Source organism: Acipenser ruthenus, chromosome 5 (assembly GCF_902713425.1).
Source record: "Acipenser ruthenus chromosome 5, fAciRut3.2 maternal haplotype, whole genome shotgun sequence".
NCBI lineage: Eukaryota > Metazoa > Chordata > Actinopteri > Acipenseriformes > Acipenseridae > Acipenser > Acipenser ruthenus.
The window spans coordinates 62,878,727-62,904,549 of NC_081193.1; the positions used below are offsets into that span (position 1 = coordinate 62,878,727).

A 25,823-nucleotide genomic window follows, 5' to 3' on the forward strand; every position below is an offset into this window, starting at 1 on the left:
TCAATGGTGTTGATTAAGCTAATTCACCATTTTAATTAAAATAGTTGAAAATAACAGCTTCTATTTGTGCTGATTTTCAGTTCTCCACAAAGCTGTGAGCTTTTCTTAGACTCCATGGAGCAGCAATTGGCACAAATCCAAGCAACTATTGGAATGGCAAATTAGCCAAATCAATATCATTGACCCTCACCTGGTTATTGTCACCTGCTTCCTGTGACGAGCTTAGTCTGTCAGTTTTGGTCCTTTCATGTAACTGGGAAGGTCCAGTGTAAAAAGTTGTCAGGATGTTAACAATGAAAGTAAAAATTACATGTGCGGTATTTAAACAGCTGTAGCAACACGTGGGGACGTATAATGCTATATCTTTTGGAAACCCAGTACTTTCTCTTTAACAAGGTATAAGAAGTGGTGGTTTTGGGGCTAGCTTTGCCAATATATACTTTTCACACTGGACCTTCCCAGTTACATGAAAGGACCAAAACTGCTGTCAAAGCTCTTTTCAAAATGGCCACTCTAGTGCACTGGGGTTTGAGATCTGTCCTCTAAATCACTGCAGGAAGAGTAATTTGAAAAGAAAACCATAACAACAAGTGCTCTGGTTTTTCTGTTCCGTACCACATCGTGGATCGTTATTGCTGTGTTACCAGTTTGACAATGTGGGCAATAACCCTTACACTTACTGCATACAGCAGCCATTTCGAAAATAGCTTTGAAACACACTTTAAGTTAAGTGTAAAAAGTTGTCAGGATGTTATTTGGAAACCCGCTACTTACTCTTTAATGACATGCAAAAATAATACTTGTGACAGTAGCTTATAAGTGCTTTTTTTTAGGGGGGGCTTGAATAACATATGTGTTTTCTGTTAATTGTCAGGGCAATTATATATTTAACATTCATGTAGAATCTAGAATCTAAAAAAAGTTCTTAACTTTGGTGTTATATACAGTACTGTTTTAATTTTCTTCCGTGTGCCAATAAGGACCTAGGGAAATAACTCTTTCTGACATACTGTCTAACAATGTGGGTGTTGAGCATGATTGACACCCTACTTATAAACTTACTGTCTTGGAGGTCTCCGCCCTGCTGCACTCAAGTCAGGCTGAGTTGCAGCTCATCAGAAACAACGAATAAGATGAGTTTTAACAAATACTGTACAGAAAGCATCAAAGCCTCTACCTTTAACCCCAGCCTGTTGCACAATTAACAGTTTTTAATGATGTTTAAAAGAAGAACCTGAAAACACAGAGCCCTACTGTGGCAAAGTGGTTAACAGTGTGCAGGTTATCAATAATCAGACAAACAATGATAATCCAGGTGCAATGAAGGGTTAATTGATGGCTAACAGCAGTAAACAATAACAATGTTAATGAAGCAATACAGTGGCGTGTATTGCTTATTTATAAACCGCGGGTTTGCCCTGAAATAACAGTCCCTTTTCAGTTCACCAACACGTAACACATACACAAACACAAACACCAGTCCACAGTGTGTGCTCTAGTGCTCGTGGTGAATACAGTTCTTTAGTGACAACAAAAGTGCAGTGTTGTTGCTGTCCTTTGGCGACAGCTCCGGATCGTGTTAGCCGTCCAAAAATTACAAACAGTATTATTAACAACAAACAAAAACAAACAAATCACTCACGTTTCACAGCACAGGTTCTCCTTCTGGTCATTTAACATAACCATTCATAAAGGAACAGATCACATCACTACGTCCCCTTTTTATAACGTCACCCATGACCCTTTGGTCAATGAGCGCATCCGCTCCTCCAATCCACGGATGCCATGCTGTTTCCCGGTCGGGGCATTGAGTTTGTATACCATAGCTTTGCCCCCTTTATAGATGACCAACTTCCACCTAATGCTGGGAATAAGCTCTTGTGCCATTTAGTCCAGGATATTCTGTTCCCTTTATCAGCTGCCTCACAGGTCGGGAGGGAGATCTAACACCAAAAATCATTTTATCTCTTTCACACCTGCTTATAAGTGAAGAGTGAAAAACACATTTTCTGTCACGTAGTTTCATGTTTTTCTGTTTTTTTCTCCTGGCTGGTAGAAGATGCTTCTGAATCCCCTTACTCCATTTTAGACCCACGATTTTAGCACTCATCAGAAATTATTTTTGGAATCCAGGAATGGTCTGTAACTCACAGACAAGTTAAAGAAACATGTGTTAATGGTTTAGGGGCAATTATTTTGACAAGTAAACTGATTAAATAATCAATACTGCAAGTACTACATCTTAAAAACTTTGAGCAGGCCCAGGCACGTCTAGGTGCCTATGACAGCACATTATGAGTGTAAGAAAAAAAGAAAGAAAACTAATGGTGAATTAAAGAGCAGTGTTTTAATACTGAACATTTAGTCATTCTTTACATTTAAACAAATGCATATAGTTTAACACAGGACAAATACGTTTTGTATCATTAACTGGAACGACAGTTTGTGTCATTACCTAATAAAGGCACGAATTATCGACTGTTGAGAGCTATCAATTAGGCGATGCACTTGGTGTTTTTTTTTTTTTTTGTGAATAAGACTTAAAACACAAATTTGGGCTGTTGGTGTTTTGTAACTGAACTGTATCCCATTAAGACTGCCCATGTGGAATTTGACAGGCTGCACAAAATGTCGGTTTATTAGCCGAGATTATTATTGGTTGTTAGTTGCATTGGAAATTCATTCTATCCTGTGGTTACTTAGTAAAGCCCAGCCACGCAGCATTTGACAGGCTGCACAAAATGTGACTAAGTGGGTTTGTGAGATGATGATATTAAGAGAGGTAATTTCTGAAAGAACATATGGTGCATGGCGAGCGGTTTTTGAAAAATCGTGATAATAAACACGGCATGATATTAAGCGAGATCATATAAAACAGGTTCATCTGTGTGTGTGTGTGTGTATGTGTGTGTGTGTATATATATATATATATATATATATATATATATATATATATATATATATACAGGGGCGTAGCTAGGATTAGATTTTTACTGAGGCAAAAAAAAAAAAAGTTGAACAAACCTCTTGCAGATCCTGTTCATGTTACAAAGGTAAAAGTTATCATCTTATAAAGCCTGGAGACTGTTCATGCAAACTGCAAAGCAATATTAAGTCCCTTGGATGATGATGTTAATGTTAAAATTTGATTACCCATGTTATTACAAAGATTAAAACAAATTATTTCCCAGCAAAACCACAGCAACCTAAAATGACCATATTGACACTGTCAGAAATATGTGATTTTAACAAGAATGTAACATCAGTATTAATAAGTAGATGGGTTCATACCTTTATTGACTTGCATTTGGTACACTGCTGGGACTGATAACTGTTGCTGACTGGCAAGACTGGTGCTGATACTGCTGGGACTGGTGCTGACACTGCGACTGGTGCTGACACTGCTGGGACTGGTGCTGGCACTGACTGGTGCTGACACTGCTGGGACTGGTGCTGTTTGAGTACAACTCTCTAGTACTTTGACAAGATATTCACTAATAATAATAATAATAATGTGATGTTCCCACCTCTGAACGCTAGCTCTCCTTTGAACATTTACACAGTTTCTCACACAATTCTAATATTCTTTTGTCAATATAAATCGACGATAGGAAGTAGTACAGTACTTCAGGCGAGGGAAACTGGTTGCAGAGGTCTTGGTGCTGCCTAGCGCACAGGCCGACTCACTATAGATGCAAATACACAGCCACTATGCTAGAATAAAACACTATGATATGGCAGCTAGGCTGATACTTGGACGAGCTGACTGTCCAATTAAAGTGATGAGAAAAAAAAAACATACAGCCAGCTATCCCGGTTTAGCTACACATTTAATGTCATCATAAAAACAGGTACTTGGATTTTTGCTGTGCTGGCGTTAAAACCTTCTACATGGGGGAAAAAAAAAAAAAAAAAATTATCAAAACGTATTGCAGCTAAACATCACATTGCGCAGGGGAAAAACAACAATATAAATGATAATTCACTTAACATTGATTCTTACCAAGAGTTGGCTTCTTTAGAAAGAAATGTGACCAGAGTACAGAGTAACTTGAGAAACTGACTAATGAGAAACGTCTTTGTGGCACGAATTTGACATACACCAGTGTCTGTACAGCCCGAGATCTCAGTAATGTGAAGAAATTAAAAATACTATATATATATATATATATATATATATATATATAATTCAAATCAATTTTACACTCTTAAATAAAGTGGATACGTTTTTTGGGGGGTTTTTTTTTTTCGTTTTCACAGAATTGAGCCGATTTTTATCAAGGCGGCTGCCTCAATGGACACTACGCGCCTGATATATATATATATATGTATTGTGGGGAAGTGAGGGCTAATAAGTATGCCAGTCTGAGGCTGACAAGATCTATGTTCCCCTGTTAAGGTGAAAAACTTGTAGTTCATGATAGGCGTCATGGCTGAAGTGGCTGGGGAAACTACATTTCCCAGAAGCCTTTAGGGCTGATGGTATTCAGCCAGAAAAGGAAAAAACACTTGTCTAATTGGGTAGATAATTGACTGAGTGTTTGCAATTATCTGTCCTATATAAACGGTCCTTTTGTTCTTAGTGAAAAAAAAGAAAAGGAGGTGGCAAGAGTGTTGAATGTGGAGAACGTAAGTACAGAGGGATTAAAATAATTGATAAACTGGATTTGAGACAGGGAAACAGCTTAGCTGTCCTGTGTGAGTTAGGGACTTCAATACAGTGAAGTTAGTATCTTCAAGTGAAGATAGGCTTTTGGTTTGGTTTGTTTGTAAAAAGGGTTTATAGTATTTTGGTTCAAATATTTACTTTGTTCCTGTGTTTTGTTTTATTTTGTGAGAATAAAAGTGCGCCAAGGCGCTGAACAATAACTCTGTCTGTGGGTGTTTGCTGTTCCTGCCGCTAGTCAGTCTTGACTGCCCGCCACGTTACCACAATATATATATATATATATACACACACACACATACACACGGTGTGTGTGTATATATATATATATATATATATATATATATATATATATATATATATATAATCATATTATATTTAAAACATTGTTTTGCAATCACTGTGCAGATAAGCTGTTTATCAAGAATTCAACCTTGGAATAAAGTCACTTTTAGGCTCCATCACTCATTTCTTAATTCTCCTTTGTGCCACACAGGAAGAACAAGCATGGATGTGATATCTGCCGCTGCAAGAAGTGCCCAGAAGTGCCATGTGACAAAGACTGTCCAATGGGGTTCGAGCATGACAACATTGGCTGCCTTATCTGCAAATGCAGAGGTTAGTGCATACATCTACTTTTGTACTTCTCACAGGAGGTAAAGTATGTAATAAATGGAAAGTTAGAAAATATCATCTTCTGTTATAACAATGGGTTCCATGGAAAGTCAGCATAAGATTTAGTCTTACTTTGGGTAGAAAACAGAATTTATATTATCATGACCAAGATTTTAGGCACTTTAAACACAAGATTGACACTTATTTTCCCTGTTAATTCTTACATAAAAAAAAAAAGCATTTCTTTTTTTTCTTAAGTTAACAAAATGTATCTGTGGCGGAGTGTCCCGCCCCTATTTATTATTATTTGTATTTGTTTGCGGCGCGGATAAAAGCGCCGCGTCTTTTGTTATTGTTTTTTATATTTATAATTTAAAACCTGTGAGGATGCGTGACTGATCAGCTACTGATTATTTAACTAGCTGACAGTCACGCATCCTTACCAAACGCATAAAGACTGTGGCCGAGGGGTAATAAGATAATTAACAGCTAGTTAACCCCTCGGCCAGAGTATAAGAATAGTAATACTAATGTTACACTGCTACAATGCTTATCGTGAGACTTTGGCTGAGAAGGCCACTGTAAACATAGACCATTCAGGAACACCGGTGGTTGGAGAGAGTGTCCAAAATAGGCAAGCACGGCTGAGGAAGACAGCCAGCCTAGAGAAAGAAAATAATATAGAAAATAAATTGTTACGTATCCGAGGGATTGTGTCTGAGTAGAAGGGGAACCTTGGCCACCCCCAGTGTATAGTGCATAGCAGAGCGTAGGATGGAGACCTGAGCTAAGCGGCTTAGCGGCAGTGGGGGCATTGCGTAAGCAGCACCTTTATTTTGTAATTCTATTACTGTGTGTTATTTTCCCTTTTTTTCGCCCTTTGTTATTTATTATTGCGGAGCACCCGTAAGTGCACCAGCTTTTAACTGTTTACCAGTACTGGTATTTCTGTGGTCCTGTTTACCATTGTCGGTACTCAGGCCACGGACAAAAAATAAATAAATAAAATAAATACATATTAACAAAATTCTAAAATAGGCCATCCCAATCTACAAAAAGGCCTCTGCGTAAAGATGTGTTTTAAGCTTTGATTTAAATGCATTTATTGAGTCAGCTTTACGGATTTCAGTTGGAAGATTGTTCCATAATACAGATGCATAATGACTAAAGGCTCTTTAATTTTAAAGTAAAACTTTAAATAAATGCCCTGATGTTTAATTACACTATCTGCCAGTAGCCCTGGCGCCTATTTGAGACTCGGTGTTTATTATGTAAGATCACTAACATCTGCAAATGCCTGCACACAACCTTATAGAAACGACATAAGTACATTACAACATTCCAGTAATGTAATTAAAGGTTGTGTCAGTGGGTAATAACAGTTTATATTGTAATAATAATAAAAACAGTAAAATCCACTAAAGACAGCCCTCTAAATATCGGAACACACGCGTGTATTAAGGTAGGCTTGCAGCACAATAAAAAAAAAAAACATGGTTTTAAAATTAATAAAAGCTATGAGTATCTCGCTTTATTAACATATATTTATTTATTCACCCTCAAAACGTGTACATTGGTAAGCATGGACAATCAGTGAAAAATTAACCAGCAACAAATCTTCATTGCAAAACAACTGCATGAAATACTGTGTTAATACAAAAAATAAATTCATTCTGTTGGCCCACAACACACTCAATGCTTCAAACTGTTTAAAGATTAATCAAAACAAGTACCAGTTTTATCACAAAATCAAAGCAAAAGTGACTAATTTTTTTTTATAACGTGTACATTGAGAAATAAGAACGCTGGAAAAGGAGCAAAATACGAATATTCATTGCAAGACTCAAATGCACTAAATACTGTTTATACAAAAAAACAACAAAAAAATAAAAACACACAAATACACTAAAAGGCAACCCTGTTAATATCAGAAAACAAGTTTGTATTTTACTTACTTTCAGCAAAACAACAATGGGGTATTTATACTAAAATGAATAACGTCATAAAAAAACTGATACTTGTACCTTTTAAAATAAATAAAATTCAGTTTTCTTATCATTCATCCTGAGCCTCGGGTCTCTTCATCGCTGTTGAAAAACAAATTGGTAAGCTTGCTGTACAGCCATGTGTGTGTTTTGGCTGGAACATTCAGTATGACGTGCATTATATTATTATTCATAACCTGGCGTTTAAAAGAAAGCCGGCATCTATTTACCATATTTCCCAGCAGCCCCGGCGCTTATTAGAGTCCCGGCGTATTTGAACTTTTACGGCATTCTACTTCGCTACAGTAGTAAATGCACTAATTATCAGTACAATGTTCTCCGATCTTATCAAGCAAAGAATGTAAAACAAATTATACATCGAATCAATACAGTTATACAATATACTGCACATTATTACTTTGTTATTAAAATTGCTACTCGGTATACAGTCGCCACTAGGACCTGGCGGAAACACCAATAAACTGATGCAGTGGAGAGGAGAAGGCTGAGGTGCTAATGTTTTGGGCATGCATGTTTTGATAAAGTCTTTTTGATGTCACCTTCACTTATCTGTACACCACACTTTTGGAAAGATATTTAAATACAATTCCTGCAGATACAGTTATGTTCTGTTTATAAGAAACCAACACATGACTTATGAATCTGTCTTCTTTTCACCTTATTATAAATTGTGTGTTTGTCCCGTCTCGTTTATGTTGATAATTACTACGTTCCCAAAGCGTGAAAACTGTTCTTCAACCAATTGTTTAGCACTCCTTTTTGGCTCGATACAAGAGCTTCTTCTTTGGCTTTTCTTTTCCGATATTCATCCCCTGACAGCCGTGGTCTTCCATCAGACATGGTTCGTAATAATGATAATCAACTAGTGTAACTCAAGTTATTATAATTGCCTATACTGTAACCGCTGAACCGCCAACAAATCTAGTTTCAGTTAACTGAAAGGAAACGAGTAAGTCACCTGACCGTCTTAAAAAATGCGATTCCTTAGAAGTGTAAAAATATGAAAATTAAAGACACTTTCAAAGTATAGTTATCAAACAAATTGTATAAATATTTTAAAACATATTTTTTAAACAACTTCTGCAGGAAGGTTTCTGCCATATTTGTTGCTTGAGACACGCCATGAGCCTGATTGCACCAGGGATGAAGAAACATTTTCTCTAATCAACATTTGGGCAGACGGTTCAATCCAGAGAAGCTTGGATGGAAGCGTCTGTAACAAGTTGCTTCCGGGGCATTGATACGCGCATTGTGCATTTGCTTCTGTCACCCAGATCAACCCTCAAAAGCAGTGTGAAATCACATACCCAACCCGCATGACACCGGGTCCTTCCCGGGTAGGTTCTGACTGGATTGCTCCAGTAAAAACCCAACGGTATAAATGGGTAATTTGTATGTAAAAATAATGTGATATCTTGCAACAATTGTAAGTCGCCCTGGATAAGGGCGTCTGCTAAGAAATAAATAAAATAAATAAATGGGTAGATCATGCCAGTGACAAAAGGGGCTATATTAAAAACAGACAACATAGAGAATAAAGCTAGCTGATGCCTGCTGGTTCTCTTAAAAGACTAAAAACAACTTAAGAGCTGTCTTTCATTTTGCCACCCTCTTAAAATCGCCGCCCTAGGCGTTCGCCTAATTCGCCTAACACTAAAGCCAGGTCTGGCATTTATACAATAGAGTATAAAAATGTCTTTAATTCAGTATTGGTATTTGTGAGCTTCAGCATGTGACACCTGTTGGTGAAACACTGTATTTCAGTAGTAATCTGTGACAAGCGAGTTTCTAGTCATATAACGTCCTCTAGTGTACAGAAGATGCAGGACAGGTTAACTAAACTGCTTATCGCATTGAAGAGTTCTATTTCGCCATTTGTATAGCTGGTTTTGGCTACCACTGTATTACAAACATGTAACAGTGGGATACATTTTACAGAAGACAGTATAACTGAAATGGGCATTAAAGCAACACAAAGTTAAATATGTTTAAACTGTTTTTAAACCATATGGGGCTGTTTACTTAACTGGGGATTAAATATATTTGATTAATATTAATAAAGTGTTTTTCAGATAGATAACATACCAACATTTATTGATTTTTTTTTTCCACAGGAATTTTCACACCATGAAAAACTACCATGAATAACATTTTCATTTAAATAGCATTTGTGTGCATAATTCATTTTAAAAATGCCATACCTTTTTTAATACAGTACTCACACAATACCCCTACAGAGAGAAACCGATCTACAGCAGAAATCATCTTGTTAAGGAACAACGGTATAAGGTTCATTAAATTCCTGAAAGCTCTCTGGTGTACTCTGCTAGAAAAATAGAGTATTGGTTTTACACGTCAAGCTACAATGCACAATAACCGCAGTGATGTGCCTCAAGGTACCATTAGTTTACCATGGTTCCGAGCACATTTTCCATGGAACCCACGGTAGATAGCTGTGTTTTGTGTCGGTACACTGACTTGCTCTCTGAATTGTGATAATTATATTTTGTGTAAGTGCTCCCGTTCTGATTAGTTTATTTTCAAGGAAGAATTGCAGAGCTTCTTTTTAATCAGTCTGACAGCGTGCCTCTTAAGTGCACAGCTGAGAACCAGCACAAAAGTGTTTTTCTTTGTTAAATATTAATTATAATAAAAATAATGAATAAAAATGCTGAAATATTTATACAGTGGAGTATATCGACTATTAATCAGCCATATTTAATTAATGTCTGATTAATATTTAAACATGCATCCTCTTATGTAGGAAAACGGATCCAAACAACTTTTTTATATCTGCTGCAAAGGCAAAGACAAAGCTTTTTTTGCCCCCATTTCTGGTACTAGACTTGAAACCTTCAGCGTGGTTTGTCTACTGGGCTTAGTGGTCCTTCAGATCAACTTGTACCCCTCCAGGATAATCTGCAGCTGGATTTTATTAGAGCATTTTGCATTAACCACATATTTTTCTCATTGATAATCAATGATAGATGATTCCCCTGTACTGTAAAATGTTTAATTAAATCTAGCTGTGACTTAATACCTCCAGTAATGCTTAGTCAACATTTTACTTTGTTATTACTGAAAGTGCCATGGAGCATTCCACTTGACCGTAGTACATTCCACCTAACACAATTGATATTCTAGTGGAGCATTCCTGTCGCTGGCGTCCTAATTAAACTGTGCCTTTCTCTTTCCCTGTGTTTACACAGAAATGCCCACTTCAGTTGGTCCTCCAGTCAAAACTGGTTCCTGCCTATCCATGGATGGTAGGCGTCATGAGAGCGGGGAAAGCTGGCATGATGGTTGCAGAGACTGTTACTGCCACAACGGCCGGGAGATGTGTGCCCTCATCACTTGCCCAGTTCCTGCCTGTGACAACCCCACCATCCGGCCTGGGCAGTGCTGCTCATCTTGTCCAGGTAAGGAGATATCCAAGCCATTTTTAAGCAAGTACAACCAATTATTAAGCAAGTACAACAGCCATTTCCTTATTGACAGTATATGGTGTAGACAGGACATTACTTTAATGACACTTTCTACAGCACATCCTTACATCGTGCGTGTTCGACAGAGCTCTGGCTCATACGGAAGAATGCCCCAACACTATAAACTGCAGCGTCTGATTGTTCTTGGGAGGTGCCCCATCTGAATATTGGTCATGCAGAACTTTGCTTGCTTCTGAAGTTTGAAGGTGTAATAATCCAGTCCCTATGGCAGGGTGTAATGTGTGGATGTGTGTGGGGAATATTGGGTTGGCAAGGAGGGGGTTAAATTCCTGCCTGTCTGCATACACGTGGAAATGTGGCTGGGGCCATAATTAAATAATTGATGATTAATTAGGCTCCAGCCACAGGTGTATAAAAAGGGAAAAATCACTGGTGTTAATGTTAAGGTTGGTGAAGGTGTGTGAGATGTTTGCTGTGCTGTATTTTTTGTGTGTTTTGTGTAAATCTTTTATTTTGGCCCTTGTGCCTATTTGTTTGTTAGTGTTTCTGTTTGTTCATTTTTGTGCGCAGTAGTGGTTTAACACTGCAGCTTCTTGTGTCTGAGTCTCTCCCTGACAGAAACAAGCCTTGGCAGTGACGCTACCCTTTCACAGTCCCCAATAGATAAAAACTTATTACAATGCTAACATCATATGAAGGCATATTTATTTTCTTGTTTGTCTGTCTTGTACTTCTTTCTTTTCCCTTTGCCTTTTATTTATTTGGTAACTCAGACAACAAAGCACCTGAGAAACAAGCATCCCTTTTACACAGCCACTACAGCTGTTTCTGATTTTTCCTTTTAATCTGGCCTTCCATCCCTTCACTGCACTACCTGACTTCTTTGAATCTGTGCACACTATCCATCAGTGATCAGCTCAATCAGTAGTAAGCTAACTATAACATAAGCTACTCAGTTCCTGCAGTACAATTCTCCCTTTGATTCATCCTTCCAATGATACCAGATCAAACACCATTACAATCCCTTGTAGTTTGAAATACCAAACAGCAGTCTGGTTTAAAGTGAAAAGGATGCTTACTTCCCTACAGATAAAACATATTTTTGGGGGAGTGTACATGGAGCAGTGTTCCCTCTAAGCTTTTTAGATACTGAGAAACTTGCCGTTTTGACTGCGAGGGTAAATTATCAGTGAGAAACCTTCGGCCACGCATTAACCCTTTTAATATATTTTTTGTTGCATTGTACAATTTTGAAACAATATTCCAACACAAGTATCTCAACAATTTTACAATTTACTTTAAATTTAAACAAGACATTTATTGTGGCTCTGCCTCTGATTTTTGAGTCATCCTCTGATCCTATGCAGCGCTGTCGGTTGTTATCATAGATATAGACTGCATGCTTAACTGGTGGCCTGCATAAAATTGCTTTATACTACTGCATAAAACACTGGCATCTGCACTGCCTTCAATTGTAACCATCTTTAGGGCTACTAATTGTTCCATTCTTGGGAATGCCAAATTCAGTTTTTCAAAAATGGCCAATTCCATTTGAACATAAATATAATGTTGGTAGTTAAAATATTACCACAATTCTTTTTTTTTCAATCAGACTCTTGTTGCTGTAATCATAAGTAAAGCACCTGAAGACACTTCAAACCTGTCATTATGTTTATAGACATCACTTGGCTCATTGCTGGCATTAAAATATGCAGGAAATCCTAAGAATTATATTACAACAGTTCAGAAAACCAAATGTCCAGCACAGTTGTGAGAATCATATTTACAGTCTTCGACTAACACAGTAGTTCAGTCTACAAATAAAGGTGTTTTGAAAAGATCTGTTTAACTTATTGCTGGCATTTACAACAACATAGTAAACAGTTTAGTAACAGTCCAGCAATGTCATGTGAGAGTAATCCTATGTACAGTATTCCACAAATTAAGTTTAGCTTTTTACTGGAATTCTAATATTAACCAGGATAAAATATGAAACACTGATAAGGGCGTGTTGACTGACTCGTTGCTTAAAACAGGTTCATTGCTATGTATTACCCGAATGTAATTTAAATAGCGCCCCTTTTAATGTAAATGCATAATTAATCCACTCAATTGTTTCTTTCCTAATTCTGCAGTGTTATTTGCAAGGTTTAAAAAGAGGCATGTCTCCAGACAGAATGTCTTTATGAAACCAACGGTGTGAAGTGTAGTGACTACATACTTTACACAGTAAAGTGATCAATTTCCTGTAAGGATTGTAAGATAGAAAAATAGTTTTGAGCTAATTTCTTCATCGTCAGAAAATATAATTCAATTAAGAAACGGCCATGGTTTAAATTGCTAATTTATAGCTTCATTAAAGGCAGGTAGCGTGGAAAGAAATAAACTAAACAATAATGAAACATGCAATTAATTTAGCTTACTTACTTCAGGAAAGCTCCATCTTAAGCGCAGTATCTTAGCTCTTAGTTTTTCAGCAGAGAAGAATGCAGTGCTTTGCCACTGTTGCCGTCTTATTTGCTTTCTTATTCTCTACGTGTTTACAACTGGCATTATGATATTTAATGGTATGGACTTGTACGTGATCACGCGAATTACAGCAAATCTTTAAGAATACTATCGCACCATCCTCATCTAGATAATCAGATTTCTTTTAGCTCTGTCTTACTGAAACATTGCTTTTTTTCTTTGTTGGCATAGCCGCCATGTTGAGTTTCATGGTATTCTTCATTTACTGTACACTTAATTGTGTATTTATGACTAATGTGCTGATTACATTTCTACCAGTGTCAAAACATTTAAGATGATTTCTGAAATGGTTGTTATTTAAAAGGGAAATAAAACAAAAACCGTCAAAGTGTGAGTATTGTGATTTTTATTTATGTTTACCGGAGTATTTATACTTCTAAATAATGCAGGAAGATTGTGCTTCACTGATTTTAGTATTCAATTATATGACGAGTTAAAAACTGTAAAGTTCATGAGCAGCACCGAGCAGCACTCTCTGTTGAGGCAGAATCTCCAGACGCCTGCTTCGCCCTCCCTGTAACAGTAGTTTTGTCAGTGCCCGAGGGAGCTCTGCACCGAGCTCTGACCAGATACATATGGTCGGGACAGTCCCGATTTCCCAGCAAATGTCCCGCGTCCCAATGCATAGGAAGAAAGTCCCAATATTTACACATAGAAAAAAATTCATTTATTCTGCTGTTAGTGAAAACCACACGCTGTGCTCTTCGTGCGGCTGATCACTAACTTACCAGTATACAAATATAAGAACGCTTCATTGTGTCTATGTTTACTGTCATGCTGGTCGTGTGGTGTTGAGTTGAGGGGATAAGTCTATTATATGAGAGTATTTTTTGGCCCTTGGTAAGTATGCAAATATGCTTGTTAATGGTTTGTAAGAATGGTCTCAAAAATAATAGGTTTACCTCGAGTGGCTGGAGTCTCGATTGAGGTTGATGTTTATGACAATATCTTGCGAAAGTTAGTAAACTGAGTGCGAAGGTTGTTGCCAGTTATTGCGAAAAATGCACGCATTTTAGCCTTAGCGGGAACGCTGACGTGGGGGATGATATGTAAAGGAAAAAAAAAGTCTATGACATGCATCATTTGGCAAACAGGATGTCAACGTTTAGGTTGAATGGAAAACCATGAAAACCAACAATGTTGCATGTATTATGAATCACCATGTATTGTAATCTATTAGAAAATGATTCAGTACCATCAGCTTCCAGCTCTAGTGGGCTCTAATAGACAGTAGATGTCCGCTGGAATGTCTCAGCACCAACTGTGAATCCAATTTAAATCTGCGTATGTGACTTACTGTATTTTTAAGCGTTGTTCACATTGGACAGTAAATACTAAACAAAGACACAATTGGTCCAAATTAATTGTATTATGCACCAAAACCAGCCAATCAATTGCATTGACGAAAGCAACCAGTCCTGTACCTGCAACACTCAAGAACCAATCACAGGCTGTCAGCTCGACTGGCGCACAGATACAGCATCTTTCAGCAACAACAAAGCGAGATGCGGACAGTTCAGTAATATTGCTCCATTCATACACAGATTTAGGAGAAAAAGGCTTTGGCTGAAGGTGTAAACATGGTGAGTTAAGAGGCATTTTAGAGTGGTGTTTAGTTGTTTGACTCCATCGTACACGGATTGTTGCTCTATTTATTCCTCAGGCAATGTCCTGATTATAAATAGGGGTTCAAAACCCTAACAAGTTAATAAATAAAAATCAATTTACTGAATACAAACTCATTGTTTTTCTCTTTGTGTGTGTCATCCTTGTTCTTTTATTTAAAAAATGTTCGGGACTATTTTCTTAGAATCTTTACTCAGCAGAAAGATACCCGATGAATCTGTAGACGTTCAAGGTAAATCTAAGTTTTTCTTTTTTTTAAGGAAAACAATGGTAAAAATAGTTTTCTAATAGTGATAGTGCCCTCTCGATGATAGCTCTACCGTGTGATAGTTGACCTTGATTTTCGTTAGCGCTCTCGCCTTCGTCTAACTCCCATCACATGGTAGAGCCATCATCGACAGGCACTATCGCTTAATTACAATACTTCATACGCTAAATCTTGCCAGTCTCTGATCAGTAGTTCTTAAGCATCAGTTTACTTTAATCAGCACTGACTCACTGATTTAATAACCATGTTCCAAATTGAAAAGAATGCCTTTTTTTAATCCCCTCTGATGTGTCATTTGGCTCAGCCCTGTCTGCTCAGTGGCAGCACATTAATCAAGCAGTGTCACCTGCTAATTCTCCTTTATTTATCATGTTGAAAATCTCCTATGGTGTAGAAGAAATCATTTACAGTGGCTCTCAAAAGTATTCACCCCCCTTGGACTTTTCCACATTTTATTGTGTTACAACATGGAATCAAAATGGATTTAATTAGGAGTTTTTGCCACTGATCAACACAAAAAAGTCCATAATGTCAAAGTGAAAAATATAATCTACAAATTGTTCTAAACTGTATATGCATATATGGGAGACAATCATTTTTTTTGTTTTCCTCCTTCTACTTTGTGAAAGTAAACACCTCTATTGTTTAGTCTGCTATGAAAAGGTTTTATTGAAGAAATGTGGTTAGAAAAGGTTTCTGCAATCTATGCAAAAGAAAATGTAAGTCAATAAAGAAAAAGGCGTGAAAGTTATTGTCAAGGAGATTTTGTAATTTGTTTTATTTAGATAGGATATAATTGAAAAATAAGTGTAGTTCCAATCCCTGATATGCTGTTGTACCCACTCGCATGCCCCTAGTTGGTAGCCCTGAGTAAGCTCTGCCTAGTAAAAACTAAAAGGACTGTAGCAAAAACTCACCCCAGCCGTCACCAATTGGCACCTTATATAGCAATATCAGCTTAATGGTGCCACAAGGATGAAGGTTATTGCAAGAAAGCATGTTATGTAAAGGATAGGTAAGGTGAGATAAAACAGATGAAAAGAGTAATTGAACCACATTCCCAACTCTAACACATTCTTGAAGCTACATTTGTACCCAACAGTCAGTAGAGTGGTAATTTCCATAGAATAAATAATGAAAAAAGAAAGCCACACAACCATTTCAGCAGAAATGGCTGTGGAGTTCTAGATTTGAATCACACTTCTTTTCTGTGTAATGTGGTCACTGTACCCCCTTGTGCCATAATAAGTTTGGTGCAGTACACACTAGCGGAAGGCTTCATAGGAGATCTTTTATGGAATGTTCAGTAGGTGGTTGCAGTCTTGTGTTATTAATCATAGTCGGGTAATAGACAGTGATAAATGTAACGGTTCTACGTGAGTAATGCAAGTTAGAACGGTCTAATTGGCTGTCTAGTTAAGGCTGTTGGCTACACACTTTATATATATATATATATATATATATATATATATATATATATATATATATATATATATATATGAATATGATAATAATAGTCTTCGTGTCCTTTACTCGAGAATAATAAAAAGTGAGATGTTTCAGAAGGCCGCATGTTATTCTTTTAATAATGGATGATACAAGCCTGCTAAAATCAATAGGGAGACTGCTTTCTCTCCCTTGTATCTAATTTCAAAGTGCCTGCATTGAATTCAGATGACCAAGTAACAATGACAACTTTTGATGTGGCAGAGTAGAGCATAAGAAAGACAATGGTCTTAATATAGTGGGATCTTCACATTTATCTCTGTACTTAAAAGGTTGAATCTTAAGGTTGAGCTAGTCTTTTTATGGAGCTTGTCATAAAGATTTTCAAAAGCTCCTGATATGGTGAAACTGTATTCACAGGCTTGAGGAGAATGTCATTTAATTTCAGCTTGTGTTGCCTCTTTAAGCATTTTTAAACTGTTCCTCTAAGTCAAAGCGGTTGGAGCTCAGATTTTCAACACTACCACAGACATTATGTTTAAATTATCAACACAATTTAGGCTCTTTGCCAGTGCACTTGCTTCAAAATGAGAATATTTTCAAACTTCTGTTAAAAGCTCTGGCAATAAGCATATTTACTTAAACCACTTTACTGAGCAAACCCAAACATGATTAAGTTCAAATACAAAAACAAAGCAGATTTTACATTTTATGAAAATGATAAATAGTGAGAATTTACTCAAACATGCTTTTTCACAAGTTTTGGTAATACTTTCATGAGGGCTGTTTCCAATTCTAAATGCATGTTATTTTAATGTGTTTTTTTTTTAGACGACTCCAGTTCTCGGACGCCAGAGCTAAGCGACTCTTCTATCTGCCATGCTCCCGGGGGAGAGTATTTTGTGGAAGGGGAGACATGGAACATTGACTCCTGCACTCAGTGCACCTGCCACAGTGGAAGAGTGCTGTGTGAAACCGAGGTCTGCCCGCCCCTCCTCTGCCAGAACCCTATCAGAACACAGGACTCCTGCTGCCCACAGTGTCCAGGTAAGAAACACATATATAATACTCTAACCCTTCTGCTACGGTGAAAAATTCTGCCTGTTTGAGGTCTGACATAACCTGACTTTTTTGGCTTGTTGTATCAGGACAAATCCACCAAAACAGCTGAAAGTCTGAAGATTATTAAGAGAATAACATTTTCACTCTATGTTGAAATATACCCTACAATTACCTATTTTGAATGTAAAACAATATGTTTTAAAATGTACTCAAGTGTAATCTAGTGATCTCCTAGTGATCAGTGGTATCCACAACCTTCAAGAACTAGGATCAAAAAGAATTTTATAAATACCATGCCTGGTTTTGATTTTACACCAAATTGACAGGTGCACAAATGTGAAGAAGTTCGCAATCTGATAGATCTGTCAACTGATCAACATCTTCTGTTAAAAATAAATAATTATTTGATAAGCATCCTTGGTTTATTTAAAGCAATTTAGTATGCTCTCCAGTAATGCTGCAGTTTAAAATCCTGGTATACAGTAATTGAAACCAAAACCTAAGATACTGAAATGATGCACCTCATTATAAAGGTATCTCTATTGGCTTGGGGCTTTAGTGAAATGCATTTTGATTGGCGGGTTATCCCTAAAGTTTATCCTTTGAATATTTCACTAAAATGAATGTTTTGTTAATTTATTTTTGGGTTTATGGACATTTTGAACGATTTAGTATGATTTCTGGTAATCTTGTACTTGTGACCACCATATCTCCTGACAGAAAACAAAAAAAAAACTAAAATTCACCCATCTAGCTTTCTGTCTATCTAAAGGCCACGATAAACTATGCAGTTTCGATGCAATCCAGTCGCATGCAATCACGCATTCGATCACATGCGGGTGCAATCGTACTTCTTTTGGATTAATTTGCTAACATTTTGCGATCGGATTCCACCGAAAGGGTTATACTAAGACCATGTTACCTGTCCATTTCTGGGGGTAATACTTCTTTACAGTACAACATTTCTGGTGTTAAATTTGACTTCTGTCCCTCAGTTGTCTTCGTCACAGCTTTTCCCAGAACTGGTTGGCAGGAGGTAGCAGACCTTGCACTGACTTCACTAGTCAAAGATATTCCCACTTCATGAAATTAAACTTTTACACCATGGGGGAAACCTTAGATAACCCCAGCACACAATGTAGACCACGTGGGTGGGTGTTTTGTGTTTTGTTTTAAAGCTCTAATCTGTGGTTTCCGAAAAACTCCAGTTGTAGTGAAAATGTACTCAATCACATGATAGGCCATGGTAGCTTTGCTTTGTCAGGAGCAATTAGAATGACTAATCTACGTGCAGTCATGGTAACAACCAAACACACACCCACAGATTGGTTTGCTGTAATTATGAGGTCCTGTCCTTGCAAAAGTATTCAGACCCCTGACCAATTCTCTCATATTACTGAATTACAAATGGTACATTGAAATTTCATTCTGTTTGATATTTTATTTTAAAATACTGAAACTCAAAATCAATTATTGTAACGTGACATTGGTTTTATGTTGGGAAATATTTAAGAAAAATAAAAAACTTGCTTGCATAAGTATTCAACCCCTGTGCTGTGAAAGCTCCCAGTTTACACCGATGAAAGAAATTGTCCTAACGAGGACACAATTACCTTACCATTGGCCTCCACCTGTGAACCATTAAAGTTGCTGTCACATTTTCTGGATAAAAATCCCACTGTTGAAGGATCATTGGTCAGGCTGTGAATCTGAAGGAAAATGAAGACCAAAGAGCATTCTACAGAAGTTAGAGATAAAGTAGTACAAATGCATAGATTAGGGAAAGGGTACAAAATAATATCCAAGTGTTTGGATATCCCAGTGAGCACAGTTGGATCAATCAGGAAGTGGAAGCTGCATCACACCACCCAGTCACTGCCAAGAAAAGGCTGTCCCTCAAAACTCAGCATTCAAACAAGAAGGAGACTTGTGAGAGAAGCCACAGAGAGGCCAACAATCACTTAGAAGGAGCTACAGAGTTCAGTGGCTGGGAGTGGAGAAATGGTGCACCAGTCAACCATATCAAGAGCTCTGCATAACACTGGCCTGTATGGGAGGGTGGCAAGAAAGAAGCCGTTACTCAAAAAGTACCATCTGAAAGCACGTCTGGAGTTTGCCAGAAAGCATGAGAGTGACCCAGCTGCGATGTGGGAAAAGGTTTTGTGGTCAGATGAGACCAAGATAGAGCTTTTTGGCCAAAACTCAAAGCGCTCTGTGTGGCGCAAACCTAACACTGCCCATGCCTCAAGACACACCATCCCTACAGTGAAGTATGGTGGTGGCAGCATCATGCTGTGGGGATGCTTCTCATCAGCAGGGACTGGGCATCTTGTTAAAATTGAAGGAAGAATGGATGGAGCAAAATACAGGGAAATACTGCAAGAGAACCTGCTTCAGTCCGCTAAAAAACTGAAGCTTGGGAGGGAATTCACCTTTCAGCAGGACAATGATCCCAAGCACAAGGCCAAAGCAACATTGGAGTGGCTCAAGAACAAAAAGGTCCTGATCTCAATCCCATTGAGAATCTGTGGCACTATTTGAAAATTGCAGTCCACAAGCGTCGTCCAACCAACCTGAACAACCTGGAGCAAATCTGCCAAGAAGAATGGGCCAAAATCACTCCGACACTGTGTGCAAAGCTGGTACATACTTACCCCAAAAGACTTAAAGCTGTTATTGCAGCGGAAGATGGCTCTAACAAATATTAATGTTTGGGGGTTGAATACTTATGCAAGCAAGATATTTCAGTTTTTTATTTTTTTAAAAAATATTTCCCAACATAAAACCAATGTCACCTTACAATAATTGATTTTGAGTTCGTGTTTTAAAATAAAATATCAAACACAACGAAATTTCAATGTACCATTTGTAATTCAGTAATATGAGAGAATTGGTCAGGGGTCTGAATATTTTTGCAAGGCACTATTTATAAACAAGGTAGATTTGAAATGTTAAAAGATTAGCAAAGCAAGTTCATGGACTGAAATACTGTTCTTGTTGGTTTCTCCTTTCAACAAAACTAATTAATGATTGGAGTAAATGGTTTGAAAATATAGTCCAGGATTTACTTTAGCAAGAAGGCTTTAATGTAGAAGGCTACAGCTTGGATGAAATTACTTTTTCTATGTACATTTGAACTATAATGTATGTATAAAATGATATACATTACAAGAAAAACGAATGTATGGTGCCATCTTACATACACAACTTTTCAAGACCTAACAACTACACTACATCAGTACACAAAAGCAAACTAGGATTTAAAATAGGCTATAATTAAGGAGAGGTATTTGATCAAGATTTCATTCTGAAGGAGTCATTGAGTCTCTGCAACCCAGTATGCCAAGTAATTGGCTGAAGAGCACTAATTAAGAAGGAAAGGTTGTGATTTAAAATGATCATTGAAAAATGTTCATAATTGTGTTCTAGTGCAGAAAGCTTCTGTGGGCATTTGGTTTGCAAGAGAACATTCCAATTCACTGTTTGGGCTGCATTAGTTTAAAACAAAGTACACACATTAAAATATGGGTTTGTGGTTTGTTGTAATTAATTTGTCAACCAAAGATTCAAAGGATTTTTATTTTCAGCACTGCAGAACACTAAACTGGAGTTAAGATTGGGGGTGTGTTATTATCACTACTCCAAACTTTACTCCTTGCTTCCAGTGTATTTCACAAATGTCCAAGTGGTAGTTTTCCCATGATGTTTGATCAGCTCTCATTAATTTATTTGTGTTAATACAACCTTCTTTTTTTACCATTATAGTGGGACCTTATCACCTTCAAATAAATGCATAATACTTCCAGTACAGTTGGCTGTAGGCAGATTTGCTTAATGTACTGTAGCTTATATTTAAAAAAGCCTTGCCTTAATTGGAAATGGCGTCATGTTCCAATATAAGTTTGCTACATAAGTTACTTATAAAAAAAAATTAAACAAATTAATAAATAACAACATATTAAATAACCACGAAAATAATTTTCTGCATCATTATTATTATTATTATTATTTATTTCTTAGCAGACGCCCTTATCCAGGGCGACTTACAATTGTTACAAGTTATCACATTATACATTATTTCACATTATACAGATATCACATTATTTTTACATACAATTACCCATTTATACAGTTGGGTTTTTACTGGAGCAATCTAGGTAAAGTACCTTGCTCAAGGGTACAACAGCAGTGTCCCCCACTGGGGATTGAACCCACAACCCTCCGGTCAAGAGTCCAGAGCCCTAACCACTACCCCACACTGCTGCCCGTCATAAAACTAGCAAACTTGTTGAAGGCATATTATAAAATGTACTCTGCTAGAATCACTTTCTCGGTTTCATCGCTGTAGCATAACACTGTTAAAAGACTGTTATAAGAAGGTGCTGCACGCTGTTCGATGTTGCTGCTGTTCTGGTTGCCATGGTTCTTGTGTTCCTGTATTGCTGTATCCTGTGTGTCGCTGTGAAGCAGGCAGAGCGGTGGTCTCTGGCGGGTGCGAGAGAGCTTCCGATATAAACGATTACTGGAACCAAGAACAGGTGGTCGCTTAATACAGTTAAATAAAAGCACAGATATCATTGGTAGGAATTTAAAGTGGTCACTTAGACCAGGTGGTAGCTAAATAATGGTGGTCACAGGAGCAGGTTTGACTGTAGTAGATCAATGCAAGACAGTTAAAGAAGTTCCAAAATGCAATGGCAGTAACCCAGAGAACTAGCAATACAGGGACCTGTATGAGCCTACATTGGCAGTTGCTTACATTTTTTAAAAGGGATGCAGAACATATTATCTTGATGTCCACAAGTCTGATTAAATCCTCAAGCAGCATTTAATTTTACCTCAACAAAGGTCCAAGCAGTTAATGCAATAAAACCTGCGATGAATGAATGTTTTTTACACAGCAGCACTGCAAAATAACTTGCTATATTTATAACCCTTTAGTAGTTCAAGCTGAAGGGAGTTCTTGTGGTAACCATAGTGATAAAAATACCACAAACTTTAGGAGAACATTAATTTCAGACCTCTTCATTTCAGACGAGCCCTTCCTGCCCTTGTCACCTAGCAATGAGAGCATGCCAGGCTACTGCAAGAATGAGGAAGGGGACATCTTCCTGGCGGCCGAGTCATGGAAGCCCAACGTGTGCACCAGCTGTGTCTGCCAGGAAGGGGCAATCAGCTGCTTCTCAGAGTCCTGCCCTCCAGTGGCTTGTGCTCGGCCTGTTCTAAGGAAAGGCCAGTGCTGCCCCTATTGTCTCGGTAAGTCCTCTTTAGATATTAGGGTGAGCCGATGTTGCTGTCCACAGAGAAACACAAGCCTCACTAGGGTTGTAACGATTCATTGTGTATCGATGAATTGTGATACCTTCACATGATATAGCATATCATAAAAGAGGTGTGCATAGCGATACAAATGATACACATTAAACAGCGTCTTGTAGTACATTACATGCTCCCATATCTCATTTAGGATTGTTAATAAAATAATCTACCATTAAAAATTGCTTTACCTTATTACAATTCATACAAAGTAGCCCATCAGGACCATTTTGTAAGGTCATCCACAGAAGAGAACAGTTAAGAGGTACTATACTTGACAAACTGGTAGATGATGGCAATATGTGAATGTCAGCTATTGTCATTAAATAGTGTAGAGGTGCTGAGGGTTTTACTCACATATAGACACCAAGGTTAGAATGCCACTTGGAGGGAGACTGGTGCGACTAGAGTAAGGTTGTTGACAGTCCCATTGAAATAAAGGAATGAGCTAGAGAGATAGACTGAAAGAACTGAATCTATTTACCCTGGAACAAAGCAGAATTGGCGGGGGGGGGGGGGGGGCATGATTGAAGTCTTTAAAATCTTAAAAGGAGCTGACACAGTTAACCTTAATCAATGATTTAAGCATAGTACAAAAACCAGGACCAGAGGACACAGTTGGAAATTAAGACGAAATAGACTTAGGACAGGGGGAAGGAGACACATCTACACAGAGAGGGTTGATGGGTTAACAAGTCATGTTGAGGCAGAATCACTTGGATCCTTTAAGATCCAACTTGACAAAGTTTTGAGAGAAATCAACTTCTAGGAACCAGGTGAGCTTAGATAGACAGAATGGCCTCCTTTCTTTCGTAAATGTTCTGATGTTCTTACGTCCTTATAAGGGCTAAGCCTTCTTTTTCTGAAGGAAATATTTCAACCACTGCTAAGTTATTCCATGAAACCCATTATTTGGCAACTAATGTAAACTTAGTATAGTGCTACCCCGTTATAACGTGACCTGTTAGAGTGCGGAATCGGTTATAACACGGTAAGGTCGTGGCTCCCATTTCCTCCATAATGCAATTTGACTCGCAAACATTGGGTGAACTTTCCAGATACTTTAAGTGAGCCTGATGATGTTATCTTGAATTATGCTGGGATAAATTGTAATAAACTCAAAAAAGAAAAGAAAACCTACACACTGATTTTGTTTTATTGTTATTTTTACATTACCGTATTTAAACTCATTTTAGTTGAAACTGGGACATACAGTATTTATAAAGCTCCCGTGCTTGCACTGTATTTTTATTTTTTTCTAAAAGTAAAAACTAACTGTCTGTTAATGTTACAAAACAAGCACAAAACAATGCAAGTGTGTATAAAGTGTGTATTGTAAAAAATATACAATTTAAACTTTAAACTGGTGGAATAGCAGTTTCTATATACTGCATATTGATTTATACTATTGCAGGACTGGTCTACGGACCCTGTTTGTTTCGTTTGTTTGTTTGCTTGTTTGTGTATGTGTGTGCTTGTTAGCAGGGAAGTGTCACGCTTGCCTCAGCCGGGATTGGTGGATGACGTCCAGGGAGGTGGGGAGATGAAAGCATATAGGGGGGTGCCCACATCAGTGTGGGCAGAGCTGAGTGAGACAACAAGCTGCTGTGTGAATGTGCTGTTGAGGGCAAGACTGTTTTTGGTGTGGCCCAGGGAATAATCGTCCCAATAAGCCGTGGATTTGAGTACCTGCAAATTGTGTGTGTCTCCTTCCTTCATTTTCCACCGTACACTACAATATTAATTTGGCTTGTGGGCATTGCGAATCATTTCGGGAACAAAACTGCCAATATTCGTCATAAGGCGAAACACAAATAACACAGTCTCCTAATTATAGACCCCGACAACCGTATTATAATGGGGTAGCACTGTATACAGATATTCTTTACAATTGATTCTTGAGATTTTCAGATTCTAGCTTAAGGTGGCCTACTTACAGTATGCATTATTTTTGGCTTGTGATTGGTTATTGGCGAATGAAAGCTATATGCATGTTCGTGTTATTGAGCAAACTACCCATGTAGATCACAACAGAAAGGAGAAAAGCATCCATGATCCTTTATGGGGGATATAAATGGTAGGTAAATATACTTTACAAGCCTGAGGTGTGCTCTAAATGTGATATTACTGTTCAATTAAAAAGCATTGTAAGGCTTTTTTTGTGGTGTGTCTGAATTACTGAAAAATGGGCTTTAATGTATAGGCTTTATTTTATTTTTAGTGTATCATTAAGTGCCATAATGTGAATATATATATATATATATATATATATATAATATATATAATATAGTAACACAGCAGGGAGGGGGGTTAAAATCCTCCCTGCAGAAAACATGTGCGTATGCACATTTGGATTAATTGTTTAATTATTTGTTAATTGTGTTATCCCCTGCACCTGGCTATCATTGTAAATTAGAGCCAGGTGCAGGTTATTTAAAGAAAGCAGCCAGTTTGTTCTGGGCTGCTGAGGTGTGTAGAAGCCCACCTGTGCTGGTGTGTTTGTACAGCCGTAATTATAAAGAGAAGGTAGTGTAATGCCTGTTTGGTGTGATTTGCTTAAAGCATGTTTGGTTTTGTTTTTCGTTTGAACAGGTAAACGGCTTAGTTGTCCTGTTATATAGTTTAGGTCCCTGTCTTGTGTTTAGTTTAGTGCTCAAGAAAAGAGCTAGGTGTTTGTTTTGTTTATTTTGCTTTGTGTTTGTTTATTAAAAAAATAGCACGTAAGCATTTAAACCTTTATTTCCTGTGTCCTGGGTCTATTTTTAAAGGGGCAATGAACCCGAGTAGTAGCGGTTTGTTTATATATATATATATATAAGCACTAACTGCAGGTCCAAAAGCAC

General features: G+C 37.6%; 1 protein-coding gene across 2 annotated transcripts in view; it reads left to right on the forward strand.

Annotated features, from left to right (window-relative positions):
* The window catches only part of LOC117403084 (cysteine-rich motor neuron 1 protein-like), a 287,122-nt gene that overhangs the window by 238,810 nt on the left and 22,489 nt on the right, over positions 1–25,823 (forward strand). For both annotated transcript variants that reach the window (XM_034004989.3, XM_059024357.1), the window contains 4 exons: positions 5,163–5,284; positions 10,497–10,706; positions 17,434–17,649; positions 22,699–22,920. In XM_034004989.3, the coding sequence (XP_033860880.1) occupies positions 5,163–5,284; positions 10,497–10,706; positions 17,434–17,649; positions 22,699–22,920 (770 nt within the window). The remainder of the gene's footprint in view (positions 1–5,162; positions 5,285–10,496; positions 10,707–17,433; positions 17,650–22,698; positions 22,921–25,823) is intronic.